The following is a 19,192-nucleotide window of genomic DNA, read 5'->3' on the forward strand; positions in this document are numbered from 1 at the left end:
GCTCCAGCCTTCCCACAGCATCATCAAGCTGGAGCACACAAAATCTACTAGTCTGAGCCCCCATCCCACCCCCAGGCTCTGGTGTAGGAGGGGAATGTGAGGAGTATCCTACTCCTTCAGTGAGGGTTTTGTGTGTGTGTGGCCCCTGACTGATTTTTCTGTGGGTCAGGTGCCCCCAACCCAAAAAAGGTTCCCCTCACCTTCTTTAGGGGAACTGAGTATACAGAAGAGCCTCCTGAAGATCCTCTTGCCTGCTTTGTTATCTCATTATTTCCACAGATCATTTTGTGCTCCACCAACATTTAGAATGGGATACCCAAAAATTGCCATTTGGTTGCATTGGTTTAATATCAATTTGTTCACCCATGTAGCTGTCAAAAAATTAAATTATAACTTGCCAAGAAAACTGAATGACAATTATCATTTGTCTTTTACAAAATAACAAAGGTTTATTGCTTTGACCCTAAGCTTTCACTGGATTGAGTTGAATGATATGTTAATCCTAACAATTTGAAGTGGCTCTGAATTTTCATTTTTCATGACAACAAGACAGGACAACTTTATAAATGGCATCAAGCAAGAACTCTGAGCAGCAGGGATAATGTTGAGAAATTCTAAGTCCCAGTCTTGCTTGACTTCATTAAGGAATGTCAGAACTATCAGCCACCCAATCTATTTCTATTTCCATCTAGATAAATAAATACAATAGAAAGTAAGCATAAATTCTTCTGAATACCAAGCATTTTTTTCTGGTGGCTGGGCAGGAATGCAGCAAGAAGAGCAAAAGAAGTATGTATGTACAACAATAAATAAAGCAACACATTTACTTCATTACACTAACTATAGAAGATCAAGACCAATTAAAAGAGCCAAAAACCTTTCAAAATAATATTATTGGAAGAGGACAACAGCTTGGCTGTGAACCTATTTTAAACAAATCTTCAAATTTAGTTCAAGACACTTGGGTGGGGGTTAATGACAGAGCTGATCACAGAATCTTAGAAATGTAGGTGTAGATGGGACGCTCTTTACTCAGGCAAGTCCAGCCCCCCCTGTACTGAGACAGAGGTAAGTAAACCTAGACTATCCCTGGCAGGTGTTTGTCCAGCTTGTCTTGGAAGATCTCCAGTGATCCACAATCTTTCTTGGAAACCTATTCCAGAATTTATATACCCTTGCAGATAGGATGTTTTTCCTAACATCTAACCTAAATCTCTCTTATGGCAGACTAAGCCCACTACTTCTTGTTCTATTTTCAGGGATATAGAGAACAATTAATCACAGTCCTCTAAACAGCCATTTGAAGACATACCAGGTTACTTCTCAGTCTTTACTCAAGACGAACATGCTCAGTTTTGTTAATTTATCCTCATAGGTCAGGTTTTCTAAACCTTTTAGCATTTTTGTACCATCTCACTCCTTTTAGGACTCTCTGAAACTATCTGCTATCCCTATTGATGCAAAATAACTGTGGGTTTCCTTAAGCATGTTTTTGTATCTTTAAAAATCATTTCTGTATTGGGTTGTCACTAACAACCTAACCTTAACCACAGCTACTGCTCAATATCACATACTAAGAAAAAGGCAGTAATCGAGTAGCTAAAATTCAATAGTGTGGAGACAAACTGAGAGCAAATAGTGACTTTTTACTGGCAAGCAATAAGACATGTGAATACAAACTCAATCCAATTAAGGAGCAACAGTTTTCTTTGTAGCAGGTGTGATAATTTATGCCAGAATTGAGTATTGCAGGGAATGGAGGGAAATCTTAAATCATATTCATATAGGTACCATCAAAACTATTTCCAAATCTTTCTTTCTTTTTTTTTTTTTTTTTTTTTTTTGCAGTCAGCAAGTTTAATTAATGGAGGTTTGTATGGAAAACTAAACTACAGTTTTTCTTATTATTTCTTCTTAACATTTTGTCCAGGACCAAGACAGATAGTATTGAGTGCTACAGAAACTAAGCTATGCAGGCTTCTGTTCACAAATCAAATGGTTTAGAAACTCCAAACATAACGTTCGGGAAAAGTAATAAGGTCCATCTTTACTTTCTGGCCTGCAAATACCTGGAAGAAGGGGGGCAGTAATTTAATTGGGGGTATGATGGACCAAGCCCAGTAACGTAACAGGGGGACTCATTAGGTCTATTACATTCATGTTGCTATGGAGGCAGCGCTCATTGAGTAAATGCCAGAGACTGTTTATGACCAATTGTAATGTTCAAAATGTGTCCAGGGCACCCAAAACTCACAACAGACTTTCTTATCTAGTTACTACAAATATAAAATAACTAAAATAGATTACCAAGATTTTAGGACAAAAATTCTCCATTAAAGTATGTGTAAAATTTCACCAAATTAAGTTTTATCATTTTCTGGAGAACAGAAAATTTGAAAAAAAAAATCTTGTCTTAGGTCTGAGGCCCTACTCCTTCAGCCCAATCATTACATTTTCTATTAAGCTCTATTTACACAATCAGGCATAAAAAAGTCATAGGAACAGGCCCTTTAACAAGCTTAGTTAAAGTCTATGAAAAAAATAATCAAAAGTCTATGAAGGCTAAATCAAAAGCTCTCTGACTGTACTCTATTCTTTCTGCAGTCAACCAAGACTAATTAATGCTTTTAACATCAGTTTACCCCTTGTGGCACTATAAATCAGAACATACAGACTTTATGGATTAACAATAGAATTTGTGAGAGGTGTAGCTTATTAGCCAAACTGACAAATTCAATCGAACTTAATAAAAAATAGATCTATTAAGCGGCACTGTATGTAACCTACAGAATTAACAGCATAGCTATACACAGAGAACATGCATTTATCAATACAAACAAAGCTAACACACCAGGAAGTGGCAGTAAATTACACATCAGACATAAAGGCCACTACTTCCAACCAGGCTTTTGTATGAGCAGCTATGTAGGATGTGCACTACAGGAAGGCACCATCAAAAGGCATGTACGGCCTACTGAACCTTTTGCTCTACTCTAATCCTAGCCACTTTAAGGCTGCAAGTATTGAGACCACTACTGTACTTTTCTAGAAAAACAGGAAATCAGTATTCAAGTGGATCAACCACTACAGTATTTTCACAGTATGTTGCATTAGAGCTTTCAAGCAAAATCTGTGCAGTTCTCATTAGGATTTTGGTTTTTCCTCAGAAAATGTACATCTTCAAAACAGTGTCTCAGAGCCCACACACAATTACATTCATTTCCTGGTGGTACAGTTACATTAGATTCTTGGAATCTGCATGCCTAGTGGACATTAAATCTGATCTGGGAATGACTGGAGCACTACTCACAAGACAGACACATGGCAGCTCAGGAGCCAAAGAACAAACAAACTGGTAGTACTAGATTCACCAGCCCGTTAGAGATAAGCAAAGGCGGCAATATGGAAACCTCTTCCCACCAATAAGCCATGAGGATGGTGTTTAGGATCACAAGTAGGTGGCAGCTTTTGGTAATATGGACCTTCCTCTGCCCAAGATCTCCTCTGCAGCTTATATGTAATCTTGTTAAAGCAATATTATTTTTGCCAGTTTCTGACATATGGTGTGCTTCATTCTTGTCATGGGAAGTCTCATCTTACTAACTCTAGCTATTTTGCTCTTTTTTCTTTGTCTAACAACTAATATATGGCAATGGTATTCAGTCAAAGAAATGGAAAGCCCCTTTGTCAACAAACTGAGTTGCAGCATGCCATAAAATAATCACTGTGGGATGCCCAGAGCAATGCTTGCATCCCGATATCTGATCATGCTGTGTTCCTGTACCACTGCATCATCATATATTATGGACAAGTAGAGGGCACCTGAGGTTTAATCTGGTCAACTAAGGAAGACGTGGTAAGTGATGAAGGCTAGTTTAGGATCACACAATCACAGTTTATGGATTGTACAATTATCCTGTGGCTCTCACAGTCACAAGATATTAAGGCAACAGGCTTAACATCCTTTAAAGGATTAGAAGAAACTAAGAATAGCATTTGCTAGGATAATAATTAAGATATAACACCAGGTCAGTCTTCACGCATCAAGGTACAACTCATTACTAGCTACGGTGAGGAAGAAAGACACCCCCCAAAAAAAGTTTGGTATGTATGGCATATCTAGGTGTATCATGGGAATTTCCATCTACTAAAACATCCAGCATGGTCACAGACAAAGAGGTAAAAAGCCCCATTTCTCTAATATCCTTCAGAATCTTGTGGATGAGTACAGCCTCAACATTCACAGACATCTTCATCTGTAAGAGCTCCCTATTTCTCCTGGAGTCAATAACTGTGTTCTAAGGCTACATCAAGACAAGGTCATTTAAAAAAATATTAGCTTACTTTTCCTATAACATAACCTACTTTCTTAGTCTAGATACAGCCTAAAAAAATATTGAGCCGTCTCTTATGGTTAAGGCTAAGCTTTTGTCATGGTTATTTTTAGTAAAAGTCACAGACAGGTCATGGGCAATAAACAAAAATTCTTGGAAGCCCATGACATATGGCTGCTGCAGCTCCGTGTTTCCCCTGCCACTGTGGTGGCTGGGAGCTGCAGGGTTCCTCCTCCACCTGCAGCAGCCTGAAGCTATTGCAGGCGGCAGGGGGTGGGAGGGTGGGAGGACAAGATCTATGCCCCAGCAAGTGGAAGCTGCAGGGTGATAATATTTCCCAAATAAAAAACAGGGCACCCCCAGCTACTCACCCAAACCTCCCTCTCCCTTTCCCCCAAGGCTGTCACCAAAATCCGGAGGCCCCATGAAGAGGCTGTCAATGCTCAAAGGAACCCTGCCTGGGCCCTGCTATCTCCCAGCTCCATTGGCCCCTGGGGCTGAAGCAAAAAATGTCACAGTGGTCTCCAGAAGTCACAGATTCCATGACTCCCATGACCTCCATGATAAACATAGCCTTACTTATGGTCAAAAGAACTAGACTCCTCCAGTAACAACTTTGAGGAATCTCTCCTTAGTTTCTAAACAAGATTAATAGTTTTAAAAAGACTTTGGCCTATCTAACCCTCACCTATGGAAATCATCCTCCATATCACTTCCCCTTCCCCAAGGAAAACACTTCCTCCAAAGGAAGGTAATAATTCAAGAACACTGGAGCTGCAGAGAAGAATTGCTTGACAGTCAGGGAATAGGAGCCAAGTTTCGTAATTATGCCACAGCCAGCAGTTATGCACCAACTGCTGATGAGATGGTTCATCTCAACTTCAGCTCTGAAGCATTCCAAACCCAATAAACAAAGCAGCATGAACCACAATGCCATGAAATTACTATATTTCACTTACTGTCAGAGAATCACTGCTAGTGTTCATGAGAATTAAGCTCACAAATCTCCCGTGCATTTTGAAGTAGAGACCAAAGAGTTTGTCCTGGTACCATTGGCCAAATGGCATGCAGACACATTGCATAAGAATACTACTGTATAATGTAAAAATTACTATAAACATTTATTAAATCACTGACAGAGAAAAGACGTATTTTTAAATATTCATGGACTTTTTTGTGACAAGTGATATACAAGAACAACTTCTACAGTATGTTTATTTCCTGCTCAGTAGCTTTGATTAAAAAAAGCCCTAAACAAAGACAATTAACTTTGAGGCTAATGGTTGTAAAAAATATTTGAAGACACTTTCTGATCTCATTCAGGTCAAAAGTACTGTTAAAGAAAAGGTTCAAACCATCAGGCAGTGAGCTATGTTCCTTTCCCCATCTAGTGCAACTACCAATCCTTATAACCAGCTTAAAAGTGGTAGTTTTTTTAAACCATGCTTTCACTTTGCTAATATATACAATTTTTCAAGACTCTTTGAAATCCAAAACAATGGCTTCGGGTAACACAACTTACAAATAGCCCACTAGGCAATAGAGCTTGTGCAAGGCTATAATCCTTAGCCATCTGCTGAGTCTACTCAGGAGTAAAGCAACAGTCATTCTTATGCACTGGGAAGAAAATGTCAGAGTGGTAAACTCATGGTAGTGTATCCTTATTTCCCAGCAATCATTTACTTCAGATTTTAGAGGGCCAAGAACTAAAATCCTTCATTAAAATGGGCTTACCAAGGAAATATATGCCAGGACCAGGCTGAGGTAACAATCCAAAATGGCTCAAAGCCAAGACTACAAAGGACAAATAATTTTAGTAAGCATATTTCAACACATCATCATCTTGTAGATTTTTTCACAAACCATTATTTAAAACAGAATGAATATCTACATTAACGTTGCATAGTTAAACTGGAAATGCAAACAGGAAGATGCCCAGTGCAAAGTTATTTCTGTTCCACAGCATATATATGCAGTTGTTTGTATTGCAGAAATGCCTCGGTCTCAGTTAGATCAGGCCACGTTATGCAAGGTACTTTAAAAACGCATAACAAAAAGATAGACCCCCCCGCCCTGAAAAGTTTACAACTGAAGTATAGGATGTGACACAACAGGTGGGTACTAAAAACAGATGGAGGCACAAGGTAACAATGAGATAATGCTGGTTAGGAAGAAAAGCAGAGGTCTGTGAATACCCATGGCCTAATAATTCTCCAAGTTTTTTGTACATACTGCAGCAGAGGAGCATTTTTAACAAGAGCTTTGAGGAAAACTATGAGATAGCTTTGCAGTTGTTTATGTGGAGCTACTCCCCATGCATGAAAAAGGATAGAAGGTCAAAAGGTATTTGTAAATTCACAAATGGGGAGGAAAGGGTTGAATACTCGCTGCACAGTGGTGGGAGTCAGCATCTTAATCCAATATGACCGATGATAGACATGGCAGGGATAGGTGACAAAAAGTCTTGGGAGTGAAAACAAGTCGTCTGTGTATGATGGAATGGAGAAGTGGGTGCCATCAGAGGAAGCAAAAAGGGATAGTATTGTTGAAGCAACGAGCCAAGAATATGACCTTTATGGCAGCGTTTTAAAACAGAGATAAGTGGGGTAACATGGGATTTATCAGAGCTAGAGAAGAAGAAATGTAGTAAATTGAGATGTGTGAAAGAAGGGCTGGGAGAATAACTTTAGTTCCTTGATAAGGTGATGTGATTTTTGTTAAATGTGGAGATAACTATCACTTTTGTTACATGCACACCATAAAATATATATGCTTTGGCTCTAGAAACCCCATTGCTTTTGCATTTCCTGACATTTTATCACTGTGTGATGTTTACATTGCATTCACTTTTTTTTCCATTTAAATTCCTTTAAAAAAAAAAAAAAAAAGCCTGTGCTTAATGTATGTGGAAAGTGAAGTGAATGGAATGCAAGAGTACAGAGTAGCCACCTTTGCTATTGCTATTGCCAAAACCAAGGTCAAGTTAGACAAAGCTGGTTAGTGTAGGGAACAGAACACTTGTTTCTGTTGTTCTCTCTCTATATCAGCGGCTGATTTTTTTTTTTTTTTAATTAAAGGTTAGAATAGAGCAAAAAACGCAGGAGACACACGCAAGCAAAATGCTCCATCTTCCTCTTCCAAAAAGCCTGTAATTTTCACCTGATTCCAAGTAATGGCACTTTTGGTTCTGCTGTATAATCTAGTAGTGTCTAGAGTAGGGATGTGAAGGTTTAATCAGTTAACCTGTTAGCTTCACCCTTAACTGGTTTGAGGCTTACCGATTAAGGTTAACTGGAGGGGGCTGGAGCAGCTCCCCATCCTGCCACAGGCAGAGGACTGCTCCCCACAATGGATATGGGCTTCTCCAGCCGGCCAGTGCAGCACTTGCCTTTGTCAGGGGGACTACTGCAGCCCAGCGGAAGGCAGGACAACTCCCCTGTTAACCCCACCTTCAATTGGTTAAGCAATGTTTAACCGATTAGCCAATTAAGCAGAATTTTACATCCTTAGTCTAGAAGTCTTAAGCAGGTCAGGTCTCCCCACCCCGCTAAGGACTTTACAAACAAATAGTAAAACAGTCCCTGTACCAGTTTACATTCTATGTTATTCACAAAGCTTTCGTTTAAAAATAAATTTGTCTTTTTCTATTGAAAAGAAAAAGCTGTTATAATGTAAGCCATCAAAAAACGGTTTGCCAGCAAACCATGACAGAATGGAAATGGGGATTAACTCTATTCCTAAACCACTCACCCCAAAGTCTAAATGAAATAATCTCATTGTCTCTTGTAAGCATGAGCAAGGATAGATTTTTTTTTCCCATTCTAATTTTCTAAAAAACAGAAACAAAGTTTAAAATCAATGTTAGTACAACACTAAAGCTTTGCAATTAAAACCATAAAATGAGGAAATGCAAACATTAAGGTCCTAAAAGCACTGCTAGCCTCAACTGTGTTAACACAAGTAGCATGTTTTATTTCCAATTTGCTGATTTAAAGTAAAATACAGTTTAATATATTACACCATTTTTTCATAAAACTCGGTGATGGATAGGAGAAGCACTGGCCTCCTAAAGGGTTAAACTCAGGTAGCTATGGGTATTGTTGGCAAGGAGCCAGAAGAACCAATGGGATACAATGTGAAATGTAAATTGTAAATATATACCTGCAGCCGTTTTCTCTTTAACAAATTCTAAGTTAGGGCTGAAGAGAGCAGATGCAGGGACCAGAATTATCATGCCTATAAGAAATAGTGGACATGGGAGTATTATGGTCCTGGAAATACAGATCAGAATGGATTGTGAGTAGGGGGGGGGGGAGTGTATCTCATCGTAATCAGGGTATTTTTCTTTATTTTGATTGTTTGGTTTGAATTTCTCTATGTGAATCCATGCCTTCCCTCCCCTATTCACTAGCTAAGAACTGTTCCCAGGGATTTTCTCTGTGTTTTAATTTGTTTTACTTAGTTGCTCTGTAACACGTAGCAATCAAGTATTCTTTTGTTTTCTTAATAAAAATCACTTTACAGTGATAATTTGATTCTTGTGTCTTGGAAAGTAACAGGGGGTCTGTGTGTGTGTCAGCCGGCCCTAGACTGAGCGGTCAGATACCAGAGACTGCAGCTTGTTTTCTCTTTTCTTTTTTCAAGCTCTCCTATGGTAAAAGAGCTTGGGGTACCCCAGGGAAGGAATTCAAGTGTTCCTCCCTGGGTTGTTTTTTTTTATGATAAATCACTTGATGGTGGCAGCTTTTGTTTTTCTCAGAGCCAGTGCACCTGTGACTCTGAGAAATTTTTATACACAGATTCCACGAAGGCAAGTTTTAAGGTTTCTTGTGGAGCCCCTATCTTCCCCGCTCTGACACTTCAAGTGCAGATCATCCCTGACAAACTCACACCATCAGTTATATAGGATATATATAAGAAACACTGTGCTTGGATCATCATTTTTTGCATTTCTTGACTCTGTGAATAACTGTTCAATATTAAATGTAATAAAGTTCTATAGAATAGGAATATCAGCATGTAGACAACTACATGATTAACCAATAAGCCTAGCTTTATGGTTTAATCCTGTTGACTACGCGCAATCTCCTCCCTTGATGCCTATGTATCAAAGGCATCAAGAGGGGGGTGGGAACCAGTGCGTGTGAAAAGCATGTGCACCGGATCCTGTGGAGCCACCTGCCCTCCCCACTCCCACACTGCTGCCTCTGCTAGACAGGAAGCAGTGGAGAGTGGGAGGGGGGGAGGCGGGAATTGGTACTGAGAGGAAACCGGTATAAAAGCCGGCTCCCCTTGAGCACCAATTCTGCCTGCCCCTCACCTCGCGTCGCTGCCTCTATCAGAGGTGACAGCATGGAGGGGAGGGCGGGGGAGGCTGCCACAGAGCAGCCTCTATCCAAACTCCCAAAGGACAGAAGCTGCTGCGCATCCTACAGAGAAGCTCTATCCGGGGGGGGGGGGGGGGAGAGGGGTGTCCAAGCTTGCTGTTGCCTCTGTATGAGAGGCAGCAGGGCAGCGGGGCAGGGGGGCAGGCAGGAGCTGGTCTGTGTGGGAAGCCAGTTTTTCAGCGGGCTCCTCTTATGGACTGGCTCCCACCTGCCACCCCGTGCTGCTGCCCCTGATAGAGAGGCAGCAGAGTGGGATGGCAGGGGGCTCCCTGGGAGTGGGGCCAGAGCATACCGGCTGTTGGCCTCGCCCCCAGGGACTATCTAATGGTCATATAACTGCTAAAATTTGATGTGGTTACATGACTATTCAATTACATGTTATCCAGCATCCTTACTCTATTATACTAAGGTTCAGGTGGGCAGTAAACGCTAGCAATTTAAAAACAGTCTGCTCCTGGACACATTGATTAAATGCCTATCACTTTAGTTTTTCAGGTTGGGGAGGAATAGGGTGAGGTGGTAGCTGGCTTTTGACCAGAAAGTCTGGTCAAAAAGGAGACCTGACAGTGACCATACACCCAAACTCTGGTTACTATAGGTGGGTGAGGATCTGGGTCATTACCTGCACTAGCCCCTACTCAGACTGGGCTGACTTCTACCTATATGGGCTAACTGCAGCTCCCAGCTTCTGCAAAGCAGGCAAGACCCTCTTGAACCAGGTGGCTGGGAGAGAAAAATCAGCGAGTGACAGAGAAAGAGGGAAATAGGAATGGATGAAGCTAGCGTGTTGAGGAGAGAGGTGTGGGGGAAGAGTGGGGAAGGGGTGGGGCTTTGAGGGGAAGAAACAGGATAGGGAATGTTCTAGCACTCCTACTGGAGTGTCTGGTCTGGTCTTAAAATATTACCAAATTTCCAACACTGAAGAGGAAGCAAGAAGACGGCTCTAAGAGAAGAGTCTAGGTGAGGGTAAGCCATTGATACCTCTTGTATATGAATTTCCTTGTGCTGAAGATAATCCAGATAATAATCTGCCTAAGGCTGCAGGGCACTTAGAGTCTTCACAGCATTCCACAATTCTAAAACAGCAAAACAGAAAAGAGAATGGTAAGATTTCACAGCTGAGCTCTCCTGTCAGACAGACAGCACCAATGTTTGCAACAAAAGGGTGAGAAAACAAGCACACAATTGTTCTCCATCTGCACAGCAACAAAGGGGAAAACAGGGAAGTTTTAAAAGTACTGCATGTAAGGGAGGAGAGGGGAGACACATCAGGTAGGACCACTCACTACTTTAGCCAACAATCAGACTGGGTTACAGAGTTGACAAGGTTTAAATGTAGCCCGGTTAGTCTGTATCTGCAAAAACAATTAGGAGTCCTCTGGCACCGTAAAGACTAACAGATTTATTTGGACATGAGCATTCATGGGTAAAAACCACTTCATAAAATGCAGGTATACCCAAATAAATCTGTTTAGTCTTTAAGGTGCTACAAGACTCCACGTTGTTTTTGAAGGTTTAAATGGTTACGGAGCCTTTTTGAGCCTATTATTAGGCAGACAGACATTCGGGAACTATTATTATACATTAAAACAACCTCAAGATATTATCCCTTGAAAAATGAGGAGGTTGGTTGTTTTTGCCGTTTATTGTTCACTTTAAAGTCTTGATATCAAAGGGTGCAGTGGATTCTCCATCACTTGAAGTCTTTACAAATCAAGTTTGTATGGCTTTCCGAAATGGTATACTCTAGTTCATCCAAGAAATTATGGGCTTGATGCAGGAACTACATTCAGTATGGCCTATATTATTTAAAGAGGTCAGATTAAACAATAAAATAACCCCTAAGGCCTTAACAATCTATGGCTTCACTATATTTTCTACAGAAGGGGGGAGCTGATTTAAATTAGTCTTTTAAATCACCAACTTTAATCACAATTTTAATCAGCAAGCAGAAAACCTTGATTTAAATTGTCTATTTTAATTTGTTTTGCAGTTGTACTTCTTAAGTTATTCCCCTAATAAATGTTGATTTTGCTGGTTTAAAATATGTTGTAATTAAGCATATCCCGTATGCCAGGGGTCATCTTGGATCCTCTGACAGATGATCCTAATTGGTTTGGCCAAAAGGCTATAAAATGCCCACACTTCAGCTGCCCCTCCCCCCATTGCTGCGCATCTCCTGCCCTTTGCCATGGAGCAGCCCCCTCAGGAGCCTCCTGCTTTCTGTACAAGGCAGGGGAGGAGAAGGGGCGCTGATGTCAAGGTGCCCCCTCTCCCATTCTGTATCCTATCTCCACAGAGCAGGGCAGGGGACACAACAGGACTTGGGATGGGGTTTGCTGGCTGCTGTTTGCTGGGAGCGGTGCAGGGCCAGGGCAGGGGGGAGCCTGCCTTAACCCCACTGCACCACCACCCAGGAGCCACCTGCGGTAAGCAGGGCCCAGCTGGAGCCCACATCTCGAAACCCTACTTCATTCATGAACCCTCTCCTGTACCCCAAGCCCCTGCCCTAGCCTCAAGCCATCCCTGCATCCAAACACCCTCCCAAAGCCTGTGCCTAGAACCCCCTCCTCCACCCCTGCTTTAAGTTATGATAAGAGCAAGCTGTACACTAACTGTGGTGGTCCTCGCTCTTACTGTTTAGGAAGAGTTCTTGAACAGACAGACACTCAAATATATAGTTGATTTCCATTCACTCCTCCTGCTTAACCTAAGACCTCCAGAGCAGGCTCACTGCTTCTCAGAAAGACACCATCTGTCTCTCACCTCTCATTCCCACCAGGAAGCCAGACACAAAGAAAGTTTGAGTTTTGTATTTTTTTTTTCAGTTCTCATTAAAACAGTCAATTTCACATTTTCTTCTAAGACCATGATTATAGGGATAATAATAAGGCATTAGCAAGGCTTGCTTGAGATAAACTAATATTTTATATTATTTTTTACACACACACACACACACACACACACACACACACACACACACACACACACACACAGAAACGAAAGTATATTTACAACTTTGGAAGGCTTTCAGGCTCAGCAAGTATTGAATTCTTTCTTAGCTTTTTGTTTTTAAAGATAGTTATCAAATTATATCTAATAAAACGGCAGAGTACAAGTTGGTTGACCATACTTCAGGAAGATTCAAGTGACACAAAGCCATACTTGGAAAAATTACACTGCCTGACTTTAGACCAAAAAAAGAAGGCAATAACTATGAAGTTGGGCTTTTCTGCTTTAATAGATCATACAGGCATTAGCAACCCTGATGGAATGAACAAACGAATGAATGAAAACCTGAAGAAGTTAGTCACAGCAAAAGACATTGACCTACCCCTTCTTCTGCCTTCACACCCCAGCCCTCACATTCCCCCATTCAGCACATGCACCATGTTTTTCCAATTACTGGCGTTGTAAAACTAACGGTTTACAATCTCTGTTTTGCAGCTCTGATTACAGTTTCTAGTTTTCCACTCTGTCAATTTCCTCCTTTTCCTGACACAAAACTACACTCTGCTTTAACTGCTTACTTCAATAACTTCCTATATATATTCACTAACTTCAGTGTAATAGAGTTCTTCATGTGTTTCCCATTTACTCTTTGTTTCCTAATTATTAGATTACATCCTCTAGCCTTTTGACAATTTACCCTATTAACACGAGCAAGGAAAGCTAACAGAGGGCTGGCAGCATTATGTCCCAGATTGAAGTCTCCCCTTATTCCAGTGAGAGAGGGGTCAACTCCCTTAGCATCTAAGTTCCCCCTAAGTGGAAATGGGTGGCTATGCAGCTTCTTATTAAGCCTCATGCTGGGGCTCAGGGCTACAGCAAGGAGAGTTCTCTCTCTCCAAAGTATAGAGCTGCCGCAGCTGACACAGAAATGGGGGAGCAGCAGCCCTAGCAGGTAGCCACCCAGGTAAGCCTGAACCCCAACCCCCTGGCCCGCCTTGAATCACCCCCCAGCAATGAACACCCCCCAAGCTCTCATCCCCAAACCCATTCCAAAGCCCACACTCCTAGCCCAGAGACTATATCCCCCTCCTAAACCCCCATCCAAAGCCTATACCCCCTCCTGCACTTGCAAATACCTCATCTCAAGCCCCATCCTAAAGACTGCACTCCCAACCAGAGCCCTCACACTCCTGCACTCCAGCCCTGAGCACCATCCCACATTCAGAACCCTTTGGCCCAACTCCTGCCACATGAACTTGTTGTGTGACATCACCTTCGTGTCACACATCACCTCCATCTTGTGGAGGGGAGAGGGACAAGGCTGGATCACCAGGCAGGTGATGGCCTGAGCACCTGGCCCAAGGCAGGCGGCGGCGGATTCCCCATTGGAGCAGCAGGGAAAGCCTCCGGTGCCTGGGAGCAGCCACAGCATGAAAAGAAGCAAGCGCGTCCCCAGCCCCTCATACCCAAACACTGCACCCCCAGCGCCTCCCGCACCCTTCCCCTGCCACACTCCCAGCCCACTCCTGCCCCTCACCCCTGGCCAGACACGGTGCCTCCAGCCTGTTCCTGACCCCTCCTCCCGCCAGACACCCTGCCCAATCAGGGTCCAGCGTTCTGTCCCCGGCTCCAATATCCAGCTCCCATCTGTATGCATGAAGGGCTGGTAGCAGCCCCCCTCCTGCCGCAGCAGGGGTAGGAGGGAAGGCCATGATCCAGCTGTGGTGGACAGATGGGAGGTTGGCGAGCATAGTGAACGGGGCGGGGAAGCCTAGTTTCCTTATAACACAAGTTTTTTGACGATCCTAGAAACAAAGCTGTTAGCCCAATGTTCTTGTACTGTGATCTTTATTAAGTATAATTTATTAAATGGGATAACAATATTTCTTTCAAATTGCTTCCTTCCGTCTCTAGCTAATAGTAGAAGCTCAGACTCAAACACTAGAGTTACAAACTGACAGGTCAATCACACAACTGATTGGAACTAATTGGAACTGAGATTATGTAATCAAGTAGCACTAGAGACCCTCAGCACCTCCCCCAAAAAACAAAAGCAAATACAGTACAGGCCTGTGTTAAACATAAACTACTAAAATATAGGGAACGTTTTAAAAAAATACAGGCAGTCCCCGACTTACGTCGGATCCGCACTTACGAACGGGGCTTTTCTCTCCCCGAAGCTCACGGGCGGCGGGTCGCCACCCGTGTCCTCCGGGCGAGAAAAGCTTCCGGTCTCCCTGGTCTGCTGGGGGGGCTTTGCTCCTGTCCCCCTGGTCTGCTGGGGGGGTCCAGCAGCTTTGCAGCTAGTGCCCCCCCCCAGCAAACCAGGCTTTTCTTGCCTACCCCTGGGGTAGAGCAGCTGGGGGCTGCCGGGTTGGTCCCGCAGCGCCGCTCCGGACCAACCCGGCAGCACCCCAGCTGCTCTGCCCCAGGCGTACTGATTCAGCCGCTGCTGGTCAGTTTTAGCAGCGGCTGAATCAGGACGCCTGGGGCAGAGCAGCTGGGGTGTTGCTGGGTTGCTCCAGTAGCGCCGAGGAGCAGCCCCAGCTGCTCTGCCCCAGGCGTCCCCAAGTCAGCCGCTGCTGAAACTGACCAGCGGCTGACTACAGGAAGCCCGAGGCAGAGTTGCTCTGCCCCAGGCTTCGTGGAATCAGCCACTGATCAGTTTCAGCAGCAGCTGACTTGGGGACGCCTGGGTTTCTTAAGTTGAATCTGTATGTAAGTCAGAACTGGCATCCAGATTCAGCCGCGGTTGAAATTGATCAGTTTCAGCAACGGCTGACGCTAGTTCTGACTTACATACAGATTCAACTTAAGAACAAACCTACAGTCCCTATCTTGTACGTAACCCGGGGACTGCCTGTAATTGACAAGATAAGGAAACTGTTTCAGTGCTTGTTTTATTTAAATTAAGATGACCAAAAGTTGGGATGCGATAGAGTAAACATTTAAATCGTTAACAGATGAGTCTGGGTTTAGTTCTCCCCAGAGGACTGAACCACTGAAAAGCAACCACAAACAGAGTGTGTGTCCAGGCACACGCATTCTGCCAAGGGCGCTCACAAGAGATGAGTGCACCCTGTTACAATAAGGATGTTGGTTTTTTAAACACAATAATCCAAACATTTCTTGGATTCTTTGTTTAAAATGTTATACAAATGCTAACTGATAAAATTAGTAAGGGAGTATTTAGAAAATGTTAACTTGCATAAGTTAACCAAGTCAGAAAATATTCATCCTAGAGAATTAAAAAAAACTAGCAAACAAATTTACTGTACCACTGACAATCTGGAAACCTCAAACTGAGGAAAGTTTCACAATACTGAAAAATACTGTAGTATGATCTTCAAAAAAAGAAAAGAATGATCCTTGTATTTATCTCCTAAAAGTCTGACTACTATCTCTGGAAAAATAGTAGAGGAAAACAAATAAAAGATAGATGTTTCCACAGAGCTGGAGTACCTGGAATACTGCAACCAGTAACTCATTACTCATTTCCCAAGTTGCATGATTAGAGCCGAGTGAAGCAAAAAGAAACTGTTTTTTAGAATTTTTCTATAGTTATGCAAATGTCAGCCACAAATGTAAATTTCTTTACTTCTGCCAGCGTTCTTGCTCCTAAAATGAGGTAGTGGAGGAGGCACTGCAGTTATGACACAAGGGGGCAGGCACCAAACATGTTGCAGGCTTATCATAAGAATGGCCGTACTGGGTCAGACCAATATTCTCCTAGGGATGTTTAACTGCTTACCTACTAAGCCAAATGCTTACTGTATAACTGGATAACCAGACTGCCAGCCATGCTATAGCAGCCCCAACTGGTTAGAATGGTCAGCAGGACCCCAACCATATCAGGGCGGCAGGCAAGGCCACATGGTGGGTAGGCGGGACCCCAATCACAGCCACTCCAGAGCACCCTACTGGTCAGGCTCCAGCTGCATTGAAGAGTTGCCACCGGAAAGGCAGGTAGGATCCCAGTTGTGGCCACACTGGAGCTCCCTAGAGGGACCCCCACTGCACTGGAGCAAATCGAGCAGGGAGGCGTGGCCCCAGCTATGCCAGAGAGGGCAGGTTGGACCCACTCAGTCATGCCGGAGCATGCAGTGACAGGCTGACCTGAACAAGCACCTGCCAGGCCTGCCCCACAGACCCAGCAGGATCACCAGCCCACCAATGGTTAACCAGTTAAATGACAATTTAAATCACTTAGCCAGTTTACTGTTTTGATCAATATTTACATCCCTGCGCTCTATCCGGACCAATTTCCAGTCTTCTGACAATCATAGAATCATAGAATAATAGGACTGGAAGGGACCTCAAGAGGACATTGAGTCCAGCCCCCCGCCCTCAAGGCAGGATCAAGCTCCGTCTACACCATCCCTGACAGATGTCTATCTAACCTGTTCTTAAATATCTCCAGAGAGGGAGATTCCACCACCTCCCTTGGCAATTTATTCCAATATTTGACCACCCTGACAGTTAGGAATTTTTTCCTAATGTCCAATCTAAACTTCCCCTGCTGCACTTTAAGCCCATTACTCCTTGTCCTGTCCTCAGAAACCAAGAGGAACAAATTTTCTCCTTCCTCCTTGTGACACCCTTTTAGATATTTGAAAACCGCTATCATGTCCCCCCTTAATCTTCTTTTTTCCAAACTAAACAAGCCCAGTTCATGAAGCCTGGCTTCATAGGTCAATGGACCTTGCCAGAAGCTTCAGAGGGAATGAAGCGAACATGGCAATTATTGAGTGATCCATCCTCTATTGTCCAGTCACAGAAGCTGGCAGTCAGAAGTTTAGGGAAATCCAGAGCATGGGGCTGCACCCCTGAACATCTTGGCTAATAGCCACTGATGGACTTCTCCTCCATGTATGAACTGTGGTTGTAGCCTATCCTCCATAAATGTATCTAATTCTTTTTTTAACCAAAGTTATTCTCACACAACATCCTCTGGCAATGAGTTCTACAGGTTGACTGTGCTTTCTATGAAGAAGTACTTCCTTGGGTTTCTTTTAAATGTGATGCTGGCTAATTCCATAGGGTGACCCCCTGACTCTTGTGCTACATAAAGGGGTAAATAACACTTCCTTATTCAATTTCTCTACACCATTTATGATTTTATAGACTGCTGTCATACTTCACCTTAGTCTTCTCTTTCCTATGTTTTTTAAAAGGCCCAGTCTTTTTAAATTCTCCTCATACAGATGCTTGTCTATAGTCCTAATATTTCTTCTTACCCTTCTCTATTCCTTTTCCAATTCTAATGTATCTTTTTAAAATGGGGTGAGCCAAATCCTCAAGGAAGGGGCATATCATGGATTTATACATTGTTATTATGCTATTTCCCATCCAAATGAGCTACTGATTAGCATGTAATTCACTTTAGTTAATGGTTAGTTTGATTACTTTCCTTTTTACTCCCCTTTCACTGTTCTTTATTATTTGTATTATGGTAGCATGCTGATACCCCCAGCAATACTGGGGCCTCACTGTGCTAGGCACTGTACAAACTAGGGATAAGATAGTATCAGAGGGGTAGCCGTGTTAGTCTGAATCTGCAAAAGCGACGAGGAGTCCTGTGGCACCTTATAGACTAACTGAAGTGTAGGAGCATAAGCTTTCGTGGGCAAAGACCCACTTCGTCAGATCTGCATGCATCTGACGAAGTGGGTCTTTGCCCACGAAAGCTTATGCTCCTACACTTCAGTTAGTCTATAAGGTGCCACAGGACTCCTCGTCGCTTTTAGGGATAAGATAGTGTACAAATTTAAACTGTTAACCAATGAGCGTGGCCAGCTCCCCATGAGGTAGCATTGGGGGGACAGCATGCGGTGCCACATGAGGAGCCAGCTTTTAAGACAGCGTACAAACACAGAGTAAGAGCAAGAGTCCCTGCCTGGAAAAGCTTTCAATTTAAATACACAGGCCACATGGAAGGTGAACCATAGCCCTAAAGTGACTTGCTCAGGATCACACAGCAGGTCCCTGCAGGGCCGACTCGAGCCATTCCTGTGCCCCGGGCACGCGACGCATGCACGGCTCCGTCCCTGGGCGCACGGTGCACCTGACTGAAGCTCTAAGAGGCGCCGGGCGGCCCCCAACCCCCGGCGCGTGGAGCCTGATAGCAGCTGTAAGGGGCGTCACACAGCCAGGCGCACGGTGCCCCTTACAACTGCTATCAGGCACCCCCCCATAGGTTGGCACCCTGGGCACCTTCCCAACTAGCCCCCCCTTTAATCCAGCCCTGGGTCCTTTGCTGAGCTATAAGCAGATGCTAATATTCCTAACTCCTAGCCAATAGAATGCACTGCAATATTTCTCCAAACCATCAATACTAGTATAATTCCAACTATTAATTTAGTTGTCTGAGTAACAATTATTCCTCCACAATATCAGAGGTGTCCTGAAAATATACTAAAGATATGTATAATTTTACATGAAAAAGAAGGAAACGTATTTGGTATGTAGGAGGAAGAGAGTCAGGAGCTGCAGATTTTATTGCCAGCTCTGCCACAAACT

General features: G+C 43.2%; 1 protein-coding gene across 9 annotated transcripts in view; it reads right to left on the reverse strand.

The window, feature by feature from the left end:
• The window catches only part of FAM168A (family with sequence similarity 168 member A), a 376,753-nt gene that overhangs the window by 285,531 nt on the left and 72,030 nt on the right, over positions 1–19,192 (reverse strand). For 4 of the 9 annotated variants that reach the window (XM_075919566.1, XM_075919569.1, XM_075919567.1 and 1 more), the window contains 3 exons: positions 10,703–10,797; positions 8,496–8,570; positions 6,069–6,128 (listed from right to left, as the gene is read on the reverse strand). In XM_075919566.1, the coding sequence (XP_075775681.1) occupies positions 6,069–6,128; positions 8,496–8,568 (133 nt within the window). In that variant the 5' untranslated portion in view covers positions 8,569–8,570; positions 10,703–10,797. Of the gene's footprint in view, positions 1–6,068; positions 6,129–8,495; positions 8,571–10,702; positions 10,798–13,809; positions 13,978–19,192 lie in introns of those variants that run through there. The other 5 variants (XM_075919560.1, XM_075919561.1, XM_075919563.1 and 2 more) reach the window with 5 other exon arrangements.

The sequence above is a fragment of the Pelodiscus sinensis genome, chromosome 1, assembly GCF_049634645.1.
Source record: "Pelodiscus sinensis isolate JC-2024 chromosome 1, ASM4963464v1, whole genome shotgun sequence".
Lineage (NCBI taxonomy): Eukaryota > Metazoa > Chordata > Testudines > Trionychidae > Pelodiscus > Pelodiscus sinensis.